At 31.9% G+C, this 14,734-nt stretch overlaps 1 protein-coding gene across 1 annotated transcript in view; it reads right to left on the bottom strand.

Annotated features, from left to right (window-relative positions):
* The window catches only part of LOC106684354 (D-beta-hydroxybutyrate dehydrogenase, mitochondrial), a 256,182-nt gene that overhangs the window by 12,893 nt on the left and 228,555 nt on the right, over positions 1–14,734 (bottom strand). Inside the window, exon 2 of the mRNA XM_067046015.1 lies at positions 6,614–6,766. Coding sequence (XP_066902116.1) covers positions 6,614–6,766 — 153 coding nt within the window. The remainder of the gene's footprint in view (positions 1–6,613; positions 6,767–14,734) is intronic.

The raw sequence follows: 14,734 nt of genomic DNA, 5'->3' as shown, positions 1-14,734 counted from the left end.
CCCTGATGAAGACCTGAAACTCAGGTCGAAACGTCGGCATAAAACAAATAAATATGGTTTTGTTTATTTATGTTGTTATTTGCTGACCGCACCCCCCCGACAAACTTCTCCAAGCTTGAATGATAATAATTGTATAATAAATACTACGCTATATCCCGCAGTTTCACCTGCGTTAAATTTTGATTATACCTGCCTATTTCATGCACATGATGAGTACATGACAAAGTCCAATTTATGAGTTTATTTTTTAAAACTTAGTCTTATTGATCCGATTATTTTCCTATTGGAATTTCATTCTTTCTATTATCCGTTGCACTAGTGTCCTTGTAACCTTCAAATCCCGTATCTTTAATTATTTCAATTCCATCTTATATTTTCCTTGTATAGGAATGACCCAGGTTCGAATCCGGCTGTGGGTGCCCTTAATCGGGTAAAAATATGGTTGTATAGCGTGATTCTGACCAAATCACCTCCTTGCACAGTCGTTGGTCTAGTAACAGTACTTCCTTACAAAGTACTTCACCATACTACATACCCTTCATGGGTTACAGTGATATAGATTTAATTTTCTTTTTTTAAAGGGAAAGTATATTGCTATATTCGTATAGAGGAAATATTTTTTGTTGCCTTTTTATTTTTTCATTTCTTACATTTTATATTTCTTATATTCATTTAAAACTTACAAATAGAGACCGGATTTTCGTTTAATTGCATCTTTTGTTCCTTAACTTCAAATTCCACCAAACCACGACAGAAATTTGAATCATGGAAAAATATTCAAATAACACTGATTTTATATGAATGTGTTGAATTTTTTCTAAACAAAATTGCACGTTTTACATTTTTATGGGCAATATTTTGATTTCGATACATACAATTTAATGATTGAAATAAATGCCTCATGTTATATACATATAGGTGTATGTATGTCGATATTTATTCAATTTATTATTTTTTCCTTATTTAATTTATAGTTTGAAATTGACATATTCGAGGTAAAGCAATACATTGATTGAATAACATAAGGACAGTCAAATTCAACCTGAAGAAAAAAAAAATAAATAAACACTACGCAAAAATTAAGCAACGCAATTTCTTGGTTTCGGAAAACTTTGAAAAGTTATCTTTAGAATAAGCTTGTTATAGAGATCGTTCAGTGTTGCTGTTGTTACCATTGGATTCCCGGTCTTTTTCTAGCCCTTTATTCTTTCCTCTGATTTATTGTAACAAATTAGTTTTTTTTTTTTTTTTTTTTTTATTATATTATACTATCTATGAACAATTTTTTTCTGTTTTTAAGCGTATTTAGTAAGTTTAATTTGATTCAAACAAGATTAGGTAAAATTCTATGTATTAATATTATGAATTAAGTTATTTTAATTTTGATGTTTTTACAGCAAGATTGTGCACATTTTAGGTTTTTTACTATAAGTTTTTTGATCTTTTACTTCACGAATCTCCAGTCGCTTATTATAAATATGTATACAATTTATATTTATGCTCTTTCTTGTTGAAATGTTCTTTATTTTATTATAATTATATATTATATGTTATATATGATCTTTTCACTTTTTTGAGACTGGTTTTGTTGTATATGTAAAATAATTTGTATCCAAGTTGTTCCAAAACACAATTATTCCCTTAAATTTCCAACTTTTAGGCCAGCCCGGTCATCCTTAAGAACAATCTTATAAAGAAATTCACACTTCACATGCAACAAAAACTTTTTGTAGATTATTCTTCCCAGGTCATTTCACTCTATCTTGTCCTTTTTCTATTAAATTTAAAGAATTTTAATTATAGATTTAATTTTGCACTGTTATCCCTCTCCTTATCTTAAAATAATGTGTGATAAGAGAGTGATAATATTGTTAAGTTAATCTGTAATTAAAATTTTTAAAATTGACAATATAAAGAGATTTGACTGAAATTAATGACCTAGGCAGAATAACTTACAAAAAGTTTTTTAATTGATGGATGCTAGGTATAAATTTAAATTTAAGATTGTCCTTGGCTCCTTACTTTGTCACAAATCAAGTCATCTATCAGGACCTCAATATTCCATATGTTGCCGATTTGGCCAGAACCAGATACCGTTCCTTCCATAATAAACTTCTCAACCATCCAAATCCACTTGTTTCTAACCTGGCTTCTCCTTCATTACATAATAATCCTCCTAGGCGTCTGAAAAGAAGATGGCCTCGAGATCTTCTTCTCTAGCAATGTTATTGGAGTTCTATCAGTGGGTAGATTCTCCACATGTTTTTATCATGTCACTACGTCACCTACAGCAAATTTACTTGATGTATATATGTGTATACAGTTGTAAATATCAATAAATAAATTATTAAAAAAAAAAAAAAAAAGATTGTTCTTGAAGATCGTTGGGTTTGCTAAAACGTTGGAAATTTAAGAAACTTTTGAGACAACTTGGATAGAAATTATTTTATTTATACAATATTTTATTATTTACTTGGATTGTTAGTGTCGTCATAATTTTATTAATAAATGTCCAACAATTATATTTACTGTTAATACAACAGCTAATTTTCTAGTGCTGACAATATTTATAAGATTTTTATAGCACGGTTACTGCTCCATTCCTATGAGTCGCAGTTGGAGGTAATGCAGCCTAAAGACTTTATCAATAAATGGTCTATCTAAAACAAGAAGAATTTTTCAATTTGGACCTTAAATATTATAAATATATTAGTATCTATTATCTGGGTTACGCGTATACTTTATTAATTTCTTTTTAACTCTGATTTTCTTTGCATATTTTGTTCAGTGTGTTGGCCAATGTATGTTATGCCTAATATCTTCGAATATCGGTCCTGCCTACTTCTCACGCTACTAGTGAGGAATGCCTCAACACAAACAGAACCTAGTTTCCGCCTAAGTGAATTTCCTAGGCCATTGTGAAGGCAGATCGCTGACTACGCATCCGTTGGCTATGATGAGATTATGGATAGTAAGGGTAAGGCGTGACTATTCGAACATTGTGGGTCCGCTCGCATATTGGCTAAGTTAAAACAGTTATATCTAAACTGTTATCTAGGATCTAGAATATCGTAGCTACCGGTTTTCAAGTTGTCCGTAACTCCTTGGATTCATATAATAAATATTGTAATAAGTTGAGTAGGTAAAAATATTGGTTTGTAAAAAAATTTCTATCTAATATATGATGAATAGGGAAAACAAAATAATAGTTGAGAATAATCTAGCAAATGCCCATATATCCACTTTCGGAAAACATCTCATGTAGACAAGTTTATTCTTATTTTCACTTACGGATATGAGGAATAGACTGTAAGAGGAAGTATTACGATGGTGAAAAATGTTCGCCAGAAATACATACTGAGGTCCCCAGAGTGAAAAAAAACCTAAACCAGCAAAATGGTCTGTTTGTCTGTGAACAACCTAGCCCTAATACCGTATGAAACTAAAATATTTGTTTAATCCGGGTATCAAGGGCGTACCCAGGATCAAAACTACGGTGGAGCAAGCTATGGCCGTTCAGGTTGTGACATTTCTGCACGGAAAAGGCGAATGAAACCAAAATTTTAAGAAAATTGTATATAATTGTAACAATGCTTTATTAGTTATTACAATTATAAACTTAAACAATTTTTTTTTATTAATCTATTAATTTTTTATCTAGGCAGCTGCCCCTCCGCTGAGTTCTCCCATACCGGGTATATATGCGTCTAGGATCTGACAAGTTTTTCTCCCAGGAGGCCCCTCACCTCCAGATTCTTTCTTAATAATAGGACCATTTAGAATGGATATTTCATAAATAATAAATAAACACTACAGGTAACCTTAAAATACCAAAGGTAGTAAAAGGTAATACCCGATATTTATTGCTTTTTCACATAATAAAGCATTCACTAATTGCTTTTTCTGTTTTAGAGGGATCGGAAAAAAAAAAGTTTTACCTCCATGAAAATCACCCTATCTAAACTCCTTTCTTCTCTTTCACTCTCTCTCAATCCCGTACTATTTTTCGACTTCTAACTGTTGTTATTATTTACTAATTATCTTTCGTCTTTTATTACTAATTGTTTTATTTGTTCTTCTTTGCTCGACCATCACGCGGAGGCCCCTCACCTCCAAATATTTTAGCAGATTTCTCACAGAATGGACTCCTCAAACCTCAGCTAAGTATTTCACTGTATACCTTCAAGTACCAACGGTAGAAAAAAGTTGTATCTAATTTGATTTACGTAAAACATACGTAATGTGTTACATAATTTATTAGTTTTGTTTTCTGTTTTAGAGGGATTGGAAAAAAAAAAAGAAAACAAGTTTTTCGACAAAATCGACCAATTGGAAGTGCTTTATTTAATCGATTTTTCAAATTTTATCCATTGTTTCGAAAATAGCTCTAACGATTTTGATTAAAGATGGCATTAAAAATTAAGCTGTCTTTAATGTCAGCTCTTATTCTCATTTAGATAGTCTGGTAGGGCTTAAATTATATATTTTAAAAAAATCTTCATTTAAAGACCTTTTCCCTGTTTATAAATTGGATTGAAATTATTTTACAAACCAATATTTTATACTGGAAGATGGATGGTTGACTGAGTGCAATAATAGAAGAGGAAGATGGTTGAATAGAAACTCAAATAGTGCAACAAATTATTTATACTGAGCCAGTGTGTCACTTTGGCTTTGACTTCTAGTCTGTTTGCCCTGACGAAGCTCTGCAACGTGGGGCGAAACGTTGGCTAAATATAAATAGTTTGATCACTATTTGAGTTTTTATTTATCCGCATCTTCTTCATTTTCCAATATTTATAAATATTGGAAATTCTGTTATGTTCTTTTTTGTGTTAACAATAATTGTAATATATCTATGAATCATCTAATTGAATATAGATACAAAAAAACTGAAAGGAAGAACAAAATGGCCTCCTGATAATGGATGGGGGTGACCGAGTACTTGCGGTAGGCTCTTGTGGCTTTCGAACCTCATTTCTTCCTAATACTGGCCATCTTGAGGACCGCATTCCGGTGGGTCTTCAGTGCCGTTCCTGGACCATGACCAATTCTCGCCGGCGCTAAGTTTATTGTTTGACTTAGCGTTTCTGCATGCAACGAAGTTTCTATTCGATAGTGATAGAACTAGAATCAATAGGAGGTTACGATCTAGAAAAGAAATCTTTGCTAATATTATTATCAGGAAGTTATCCTCTTAGTACATGAGCCCAAGAGGAGGAAAAAGGCAGTGATTTCACCCCAATTTTTGATTGCTTTAATGAAAACTATGAATAAGTAATAGTAAAAATTGATGAGCTTGCCAAGTATAGGTAGAAGGAATAAAAATAGTGGCTGTTTAAAAGCGATAAAAAACTAATTTTTCATTCGGAGATCTATATCTCAAAAAGTAGGAAAAACACAAGAAAACGTAATTTAAATAAGTGTAAATTTACTAAAATATGAGCCCTAATAGTGTTATTTATGTTAAATAATTTTCGAGATATAGCTTTTTAAAAAGCAACATTTCATAAAAATGTTATATGGGACGTACTGAAAGATAAGTAGTTAGTGAATTTATTTTGAAAAATGTATATCTCAAAAACTATTTGACGTACAGATGTCTATTAGCATTCAAATTAAAGCTAGTTTAATGAGCTATAAAGTAGTTTATGATGTTTATCTTCGTAAGAGTAATAGTCTACATGAAATTTGCTAAAATAAATTGATTTATAGTCTTTCAGATGCATTTTCATTTGCTAAATTTATATTCATATGTGAATATAATAAAAACTATTACCCCTACGAAGATAAGTGTCATAAAATTCCTTACAGTAAGTTAAATTTCCTTTATTTTGAGAGTTGGCAGACATATGTGCGTCTTGTGGATCTAGAGATATATTTTTTCAAACATCCAACATTTTACAACATTAAATATTAACAAATAATTAGACAACTAGAAATTAACATTTTGTGAGTATATTTTGTCAAATATCATAAAAACTACTACTCCTAAAAAGATAAACATAATTAACTATTTTGTAGTAAATTTAACCAGCTTTAATTTGAGTGCTGAGAGACATCCTAAGGTTTCTGAAATAAAGTTTTTCATAAATCAAACTTATTGTCCGAACAACTATAAATCAATTTATTTTACCAAACATCATGAAAACTACTATTCCTATGAAGGTAAAGGTCATAAATTACTTTATAGTCCATTAAACTAGCTTTTATTTGAATGCTAATAGACATCTGTACGTCACATAGTTCCTGAGATATAGATTTCTCAAAATAAATTAACTCACTACTAATCTTTCACTAGATTTGTAAGAAATTTTTCTTTTTAAAAAGCTATATCTCGAGAACTATTGGACGTAAACAGCTCTTTTAGGGTTAATATTTCAGCACATTTACGCTTCTTTAAATAATATTCTCTTAGATTTTCTAGTGTTATTGGTAGTTTTTAAGATATAGCGTTAATAATAAATAATGTTTTTTTAAGATTTTGAAACAGCCGCCATTTTTTATTCCCCCTACCTATACTTGGCAGACTCATTAGCACTAGACATATAGTAAAAAAATAAATAAATTAATTGATTGAGTTTATTAAAATAAATTATATATATTTATTCACCTTGTGTTACTCTCAAAAGTGGTAGGAGTGCCCTAGCAGTGCGTAATGTTGCCACCACATTCACCCTGAACATAAGTTCCCAAGCGGCGCTCTCTTGTGCCTCTAAGCGTCCCTTGCAAGCGTAACCAGCTGTGTTCACCACTGCCCACAGGCCTGAAACAAAAAAAAATTTTTTATTTTATTTACTTATTGATATTTACAACTGTATAAAAAAATACAACCAGTAAATTTGATCATAATGGCATAATGATATGATACAGGATGTAGAGAAACTACCCAGTAATAGAACTCTAAAAACAGTTTACAATATAAGGTCACGAGGCAAGCTTCTTTTCAGGCGCCTCGGAGGATTGCCAGGAATGGAAGAGGAAACAAGGTTAGAAACGAGTGGGTTTGGGTGGTTAGGGAGTTTATTATGGAAGGAATAATATCGGGTTCGGGCTAGATCGGTTACATAAGGAACATTTAGGTCTTTAGAAAACTTGCAAACGCACCTATAACTTATCTCCAAATTAGACACTATTTAGTTATCAATATTTTTGAAAAATTGAATCAATTAATTACATTTTTTTTATTAGGATTTAGAGAATGCCCCTGGATAATATTACGAAGTACACTTAATTTTATAGTTTTAGTGATATCATCCGCAATTAAAAAAACAAACACAAGGTAATATTTAAGAGAGTAACATATAGGACTAAGGAGTGATAGAAGGAAATAGAGCGCCCAATTTCTATATTAATTATAATAGAAAATATTTATTTAGTCGTGACCAGTTTTAAGGTTTTGTTTATAAACGCTTTACGACGTAAAACATAATAAGAAACCTCAACAAAAAAGCCTTCCTACTTAAATAGTGATTGTTATGATCTTTATAAAATTCAAATTATATTAAATATCAATACCATTGATTGACAAATTGAAACCATTTTCATTATGTGTAAACCAGTCATAATTATATTTATATAAAAATGGTTTAGATTTGTCTGACAGGTATTGGATATTGAGTCTGGTACCCGGGACTGCTATACAACATCTGTAAATTCCTACCTCTACACACTTCCTTATTATCCGCACCTATCTCTCTGACAGATTATTTAAAGTAAATCTATACACCTCTTATTCATCCCTCGTTCATCAGTCCGATGGTGTACCTCAGGGTAGTATCCTTGGTACCATCCCTACACAGTTTGTATAGCTGATACCCCAACCAATCCTAACACTATCATCACCACTATTCCAAACTCTCCAATCCATATTACAGCCCTTAAAGAATGGTGCCGTAATTGGAGGATTAAATTATATAATTATATACCTTCGTCGTAAGCCTACAGACTGCCCTAAATTTTCCTTTTAAATAAAAAAGTTACTGTTACCCCTGTCAAATAGATCCGCTACATTGGACTATATCTAGACTAACGATTAACCTGGAATCCTCACACTAGACTGAAAAGACAGGAAACTGCACATCGATTTCGACTATTACAGCACTTACTGGACAAACGTGCTAAACTTCCAACACATTACAAAAGACTGATCTACATGACTGTAATAAGGCCAATCTGGACATATGGAGTTGAGCTATGGGGCTCCACTAAATCTTCGAATTCCTCTCGTATTCAATCCTTACAATCCAAAATCCATCGTAAAATCCTCTATGCTCCTTATTTTGTCACAAATAAAATCATATATAAAGACCTTAATGTTCCCTATGTTACCGATCTAGCCCGAACCAGATATCAATCCTTTCAATATAAACTCCCTAACCAACCAAACCTCCTAGTTTCTAACCTTCCTCCCTCTTCCATTCCTGAAAATCCTCCGAGGTGCCTCAATAGATGGCCGAGGCCGTCTAATGTAAAAATGTTATTAGAGTGGTAGAGCATGGGGTAGTTTTTCTGTTTGCCTCTATCAAACTATTATCATCTTACATCAAATTTACTGGATGAATTTTTTATGTAAATACAGTTATAAATGTAAATAAATAAATTAAAAAAAAAACTAATGAAGTTTACTTAAAAAGAAACTGGTATCTTTGACCTGTTAAGTCTGAGTTTCAGCTTTGTAACAGGGCTTGGGAGTAAGAAAACAAGCAATTTTTATTTTAGTAATAGATAACAATTAATGATCATAACCTCAATGTGATAAGGAAAGAATGGTCACAAGGGGGATAGTAACGGAAAAATAAAATCATCTACATTAAGATAAATTATTAAAAAAGTTTTCTAACTTAAATATACCCGAAATTGTAGATATAGATGGCACACATATAAACCAAATAGAAAAACCTTTTTTTTTTTTTTAATTTATTTAATGTAATTTACGACTGTACAAAATAATAAATACAATAAGTAAATATGTTGTATGTTTCATATAAACTTGAAAATCTTGGGAAGGAACCACCCATTGGTGGTACTTCAAACATTAATTTAAATTAGAAGGTCCCGTGGCCAACTTCTTTTCAGACGACTCGGAGGATTATCACGGATTGTTAAGGATGAAAGATTAAGAATTAATGGGTTAGGATAGTTAAGGAGTTTGGAATGAAAAGACGCATATCTGTTTTGGGCCAAATCTGCAACGAATGGGATGTTAAGGTCTTTGTGAATGAGTTTATTTGTAACGTAATAATATTACGTATAATATAACGTAAAGGAGCAAGGATTTTAAGAAAATACTTAAAAAATAATAAATACAAATTGAAAATACATTGAAGAAAAGATAGAGTAATTGAAATAATAAAGAGGTATGGAATATGCCTAAGGAAATCTTCATATATTCGAAGACCCTGAAAAAGGAGGGAAGCTGTGGAGTGGTAACGCACCGGAACGGAAGTGAAACACCTCCAGCAGAGCGGAAACAACAGCTGCCAATCAGATGGTTGGTAATTGAGAAGGCAGTGGTATTGTGTCAGCCCAGCGCGCTCTGCCGAGCCGCTTACGAAACATTAGGAAGTTCCCGCTAAGAACATCGTGAAATGTATCATTAGGATTCTACCGCCTATCACTGTACATCTCTAGACCTGTCATGGCGGATCTAATGGTTCTTTAATTGAACTTCCATTAGGTAACTAGCTCTGTAACTGCTTAGTAAGACCAATATAAATATTAGGTTTGTTCCAACAATCATTTTTGTCCGTGATCAAACTGGCTGGAACGTGTTTAGTAGGCTTTTTCCATTCCAAAGTCTGCACCAGGCATGTATCTGCCAGTTTGATGACAAAAGTAAAATTGGTTGTTGGAACTAACCTATTGCTATAATATTAAATGAATTAAAATAAAGTAGAATGTCAGAAAGGATTTTCAAGAATCTATTGACGCCTCCTTTTTTTTTTTTCTCTCTCAGGATTTTTAAGAATTTCGAAATGAAACTTAGTATACCCTGTTATAGGGTAGGAAATTTCTTTTGGTAGTGAAGTCCACTTTGTAACCTCTTCCAGTTCTTCTTCAGCAGGAGTGGCTGTGTCTTCAGACAGCGTCCAGTGTGAAGATAGTGAGATGACCGGCGATAACATATTTTCATGTACGGCAACAAAGGATACTGGGCTGTACGAAATAAAATTACAGAAATGCATCCTTTGGCGTAGGAAAAAAAAGTTCTTCTCCAGCATACTCAGCTCTAGATTTTTAAATGAAAAAAGATTTTTATTTTATAAGTAACAAGCACTCATTTGTATTGGGTAAGTGAGGAGTTCAATAAAAGTCCTTTCCCATGTTAATAAGATGTATTTTGTAAATTTTCAGAAATCGTAAAAAATACTGATTGTGAGATTGATGTGTTTTTTGCTAATTTAGGTAAATAGGTCTTCATGATATGTTGGAGCGGAAAAATCACCGCTATAATATCATTTTAGAATGTGATTCTCTTTAAGAATCCTTTGAAGATACACTTTCCTATAGGAAAATTCAGAGTTAGGTGCACTGGAGAAGAGGTAGAAGAAGTTACATATTCAACTTCACATCCAAAAATAAACTTTATTCACTATTACTAAAGCTTACCAAGTTTCATTTCTGAATTCTCAAAACTCTAGAAACAAATGAGAGTGTCATTTTTTATTTTTTTCGTACCCTCTTGAAAATTTAAAATAAGTAAATTATACATACATTTAGTGGGTTATGCTATATGTATAGCTGGTAACCAGCGTTTGCTCGGTTATGAAAGGCGTAACATGACGCACTTTCATAACGAACTACAGCTAGAAACTGTACAACAACACATCACACGGAGACACATTAAATTCTTTAACAGTCTCCCTGCTTCCTTCAATCCAGTATTCCAGTCTATCACTCCACCCCCCCTTCCTGCGAGGTGGCAGGGCAGGAAAGGTTCCAAAAACCCTATCAACATCACCTTATAACTCCATCTTCTGATGCACCCCCTCCCTCTCCCGCTCACTCTCCCCCACACTTCTTTTCGACTTCTGATTGTTTTTCTTATCATCTTACTATTATCTATTGTCTTTATTAATTAATGTTTATTTATCTTCTATGCGATACAACACGAGGAGGCCCCTCACTCCGGATTTAAAAATAGTACCATCTAGAATGGATATTTCATAAATAACAATAAACATTACAGGTAACCTTAAAATACACAACACGATTTATTTCCTTTCTTTTCACAATAAAGCACTCACTAATTCACTGTTTCTTTCTGTTTTATAGGGATCGGAAAAAAAAAAATCGGTTATACACAACGTATAGAACATTAGTTAATACGATAACTAAATTAGCTGTTATTTACCGATAACTGTTACAGTTAATAACCACTATCCAAACAATAGTTACTTTATGATTCATTTTAAAATTAAACAAAATGTTCCACTCATCCAAATCCTGCCCCTCTCCTCAAAATTCGAGGTTTCTGTCTGTTTGTTGACAAAAGGACAGATTTTTTTTTTTTTTAGTTTTGCCTCCAGAAAGTTTTAATTACAAATTAGCTTAACACTATTATCACACTAACACTATAATAGCGTTAAATTAATTTGTAATTCGAAGTTTTAAAAGTTCATGGAAAATTTACTGAAACTATTGACTGGGGCAGAATAACGTGCAAAAAGTTTTTAAATTGTTGTCTGAGGTTGTCCTTGAGGATGGTCAGGTTGGCTGAAACGTTTGGGCATTTAAAGAAACAATAAAGAGCGTTTTGAGATTTAAATTAGATATATATTATTATTATTTTTTTTTAAATAATTTATTTATTGTTATTTACAACTGTATATACATATATACAACAAGTAAATTTGCTGTAGGTGACATAGTGACATGATAAAAACATGTGGAGAATCTACCCACTGATAGAACTCCAATAACATTTCTAGAGGAGAAGATCTCGAGGCCATCTTCTTTTCAGACGCCTAGGAGGATTATTAGGTAATGAAGGAGAAGCCATGGAGGAATTTGATGGTTTAGTGGAGCCCTAAAGCTCAACTCCGTATGTCCAGATAGGCCTTATAATAGTCATGTAGATCAGTCTTTTGTAATGTGTTGGAAGTTTAGACCGTGTGTCTAGTAAAATTATTTTATTTAAATAATAAAACAACCCCCAAAAAAGTGAAAAGATTATATTAACTAAATTAGTTTAATTGTAGGAAGATAATCTGGGTGGCGATGAATAAAGGTAAAATAAATCTTAAAATAAAACTATTTATAATTAACTAACGTTTCACCCCATTTTGCGGGGGGTGGGGTGTCCTATCTAAAGGACAACTGCTCAGTTGTCCTTTGTACTACAATCAGATAGCCCTGACGAAGCCCTGCAAACTGTGGCGAAACCTTGGTTAAAAATATATAGTTTTCTTTTAATATTTTGATACTTTTATTGACCGCCACTTGGACTATCTTCCTACAATCTATTTCATACGGTCAACAATCTTCTTCCAATATAAATTAGTTTAAGCTTGCTAAGTGTACCATACAGTAGTTTATTTAACATTTATGTTTCAGCTAATATTAATACTTTGGGAGTTATGGGCTGTTAAAAATGTAGGGTAATTAATAAAAAAATGCTATATAAGCCCTAAGGACTATCAGGGATTGATTAGATAAGAACCAATTGATATAAGAATCAATTTATAATTACTACTATATACAGCTAAATTTTAAGCGATTTTTACTAGAATATTACGGAAAAAAAATTGCTATCTGCTATGATATGACGAAATAATACGAAAAGTGCCTGTTCCAAAGAGCTCTTACTGTGCTATTGTCACGGCATTGACGCATTTTGTTGTTATCAGTAGAAAGCGTGGGAACCAGAGGGATACCAGAGAGTTTTTTTTTTCTATTTTCTAACATCCTCAGCTAGAGAAAAAAATCCTGAAAAAATGTCCTTTTCACTATTGAAGACGCTATTCGTATGCAAATCTAATTGTGCCGACTCAGCTATGAACAGGAGGAGTATTATACTATTCTCCTTAGCATCGAAAATTTTGTATAGGTCGATGTACAACTTTACAGATATAAGCAGCTAAACATTTTGTGTCCCCGGGCAATAACTTCTCACATTCCAAAAAAGAAAAAAAAATATTGCGTGCAAAATTAACAACTTCAGCACCACTACTTCTTTTCATATATACCTGCTACTAAAGTATCACTTAGCTCCAAAAATATCAGTAACTCGTTTTAGCTCTCAATTGTTATAATAATTTTTAATTAACTGAAGTACTTTCCTAAATTTAAATTTATGATCTGAATGAACAGAAACGCATCACAGTAATAAACCAGAAAAACTTATTTTATTTTGTACTGTACCTCCTAAACAGTTTTATATATATGTATATATAGTTGACCGTAAAGATTTAAATATAAGTAGATGGTCATGGTTGCGGTCATAAAAAGAACAAATAGTTTAAAACTATTTTAATGTCCGACGTTTTGCCCCACTCTGCAGGGCTTCATCAGGGCTAAAAAGATACAAAAAAAATAAAAAATAAAAGTGAGAATATTACAACAATAAGATACAATAAGGTAATTTAAGCTAGGAATTACCTAATTACCTTATTGTATCTTATTGTTGTAATATTCTCAGTTTTCTTTTTTCTTTTTTTTGTATCTTTTTAGCCCTGATGAAGCCCTGCAAAGTGGGGCGAAACGTCGGACATTAAAATAGTTTAAAACTATTTGTTCTTTTTTTGACCGCAACCCTGACCATCTACTTATATCTCCCTAATAGTCAAAATTGTAATTAATAAATTTCAATTTTGTCAATCATTTTTATGTATTATTTTGGCACCGACCGATAGATGTTCTCATCTGGTCGGAACATATTTGATGTAATTTTCAAATTTTATTTTTTTAAAATATCTATTTACAACTGTACATTATAATACATTTAGTAAATCTGATCTAAGTTAAATTGGAGTGTTACAAGCGTGTAGAGAAACTATCCATTGGTAACACTCTAATGACATTTTACATTAGCTGGTCTTGTGGCCATCTTCTTTTCAGGCGCCTCGGAGACGCTGTCAGGAATGGAAGTGGATGCAAGGTTAGAAACTAATTTTCTAAATGAATAAAAAAATTATCCCAGACATGGACCTAAACCTCAACAATTACAGTAATAGTTCGTGTTCTCGTATTTTTATGCAATAAGTGAATTGTTTGTTTTTTATTTAACTTAATTTTACTTAATCATATTTTAACGAAGTGAGAGGATCGTTCAACAACAAGAAACATTTATAGATTTGTTAACAAAAATAATATGATGTGGTGCACGCATCATACAACATTCACTTAGTCCCCCTACTTTGAATTTTAAATTAATCCTCGTTCGTTTCAGAAAAGATATTTCTAAATTATTAATTTTCCAAATGATGGACTGACTTACTCAAGTATCAACAATTTTCAGAAAAGTACTTTTAATAATATTTATCGTTGCAAAAGTATCACTGATAAAAAAAACATATAAAAGTTTAATAAAATTTACAATCTGCTCTGAAGCACTTAATTTTATTGTTGAAAATACAATGAATGAATTGATAGAGTTTGTCATCCTGTGAACTGAAAGGCTCAAATATATATATAAAACACACACACACACACACACACACACACACACACACACATATATATATATATATATATGTATATTTTTTTTTATTTTTATTTTTTTTATTTTTTT

The sequence above is a fragment of the Halyomorpha halys genome, unplaced genomic scaffold, assembly GCF_000696795.3.
Source record: "Halyomorpha halys isolate HHAL.00 unplaced genomic scaffold, Hhal_1.1 Scaffold572.1, whole genome shotgun sequence".
NCBI lineage: Eukaryota > Metazoa > Arthropoda > Insecta > Hemiptera > Pentatomidae > Halyomorpha > Halyomorpha halys.
This window is presented reverse-complemented; position numbering and strand designations above follow the sequence as displayed.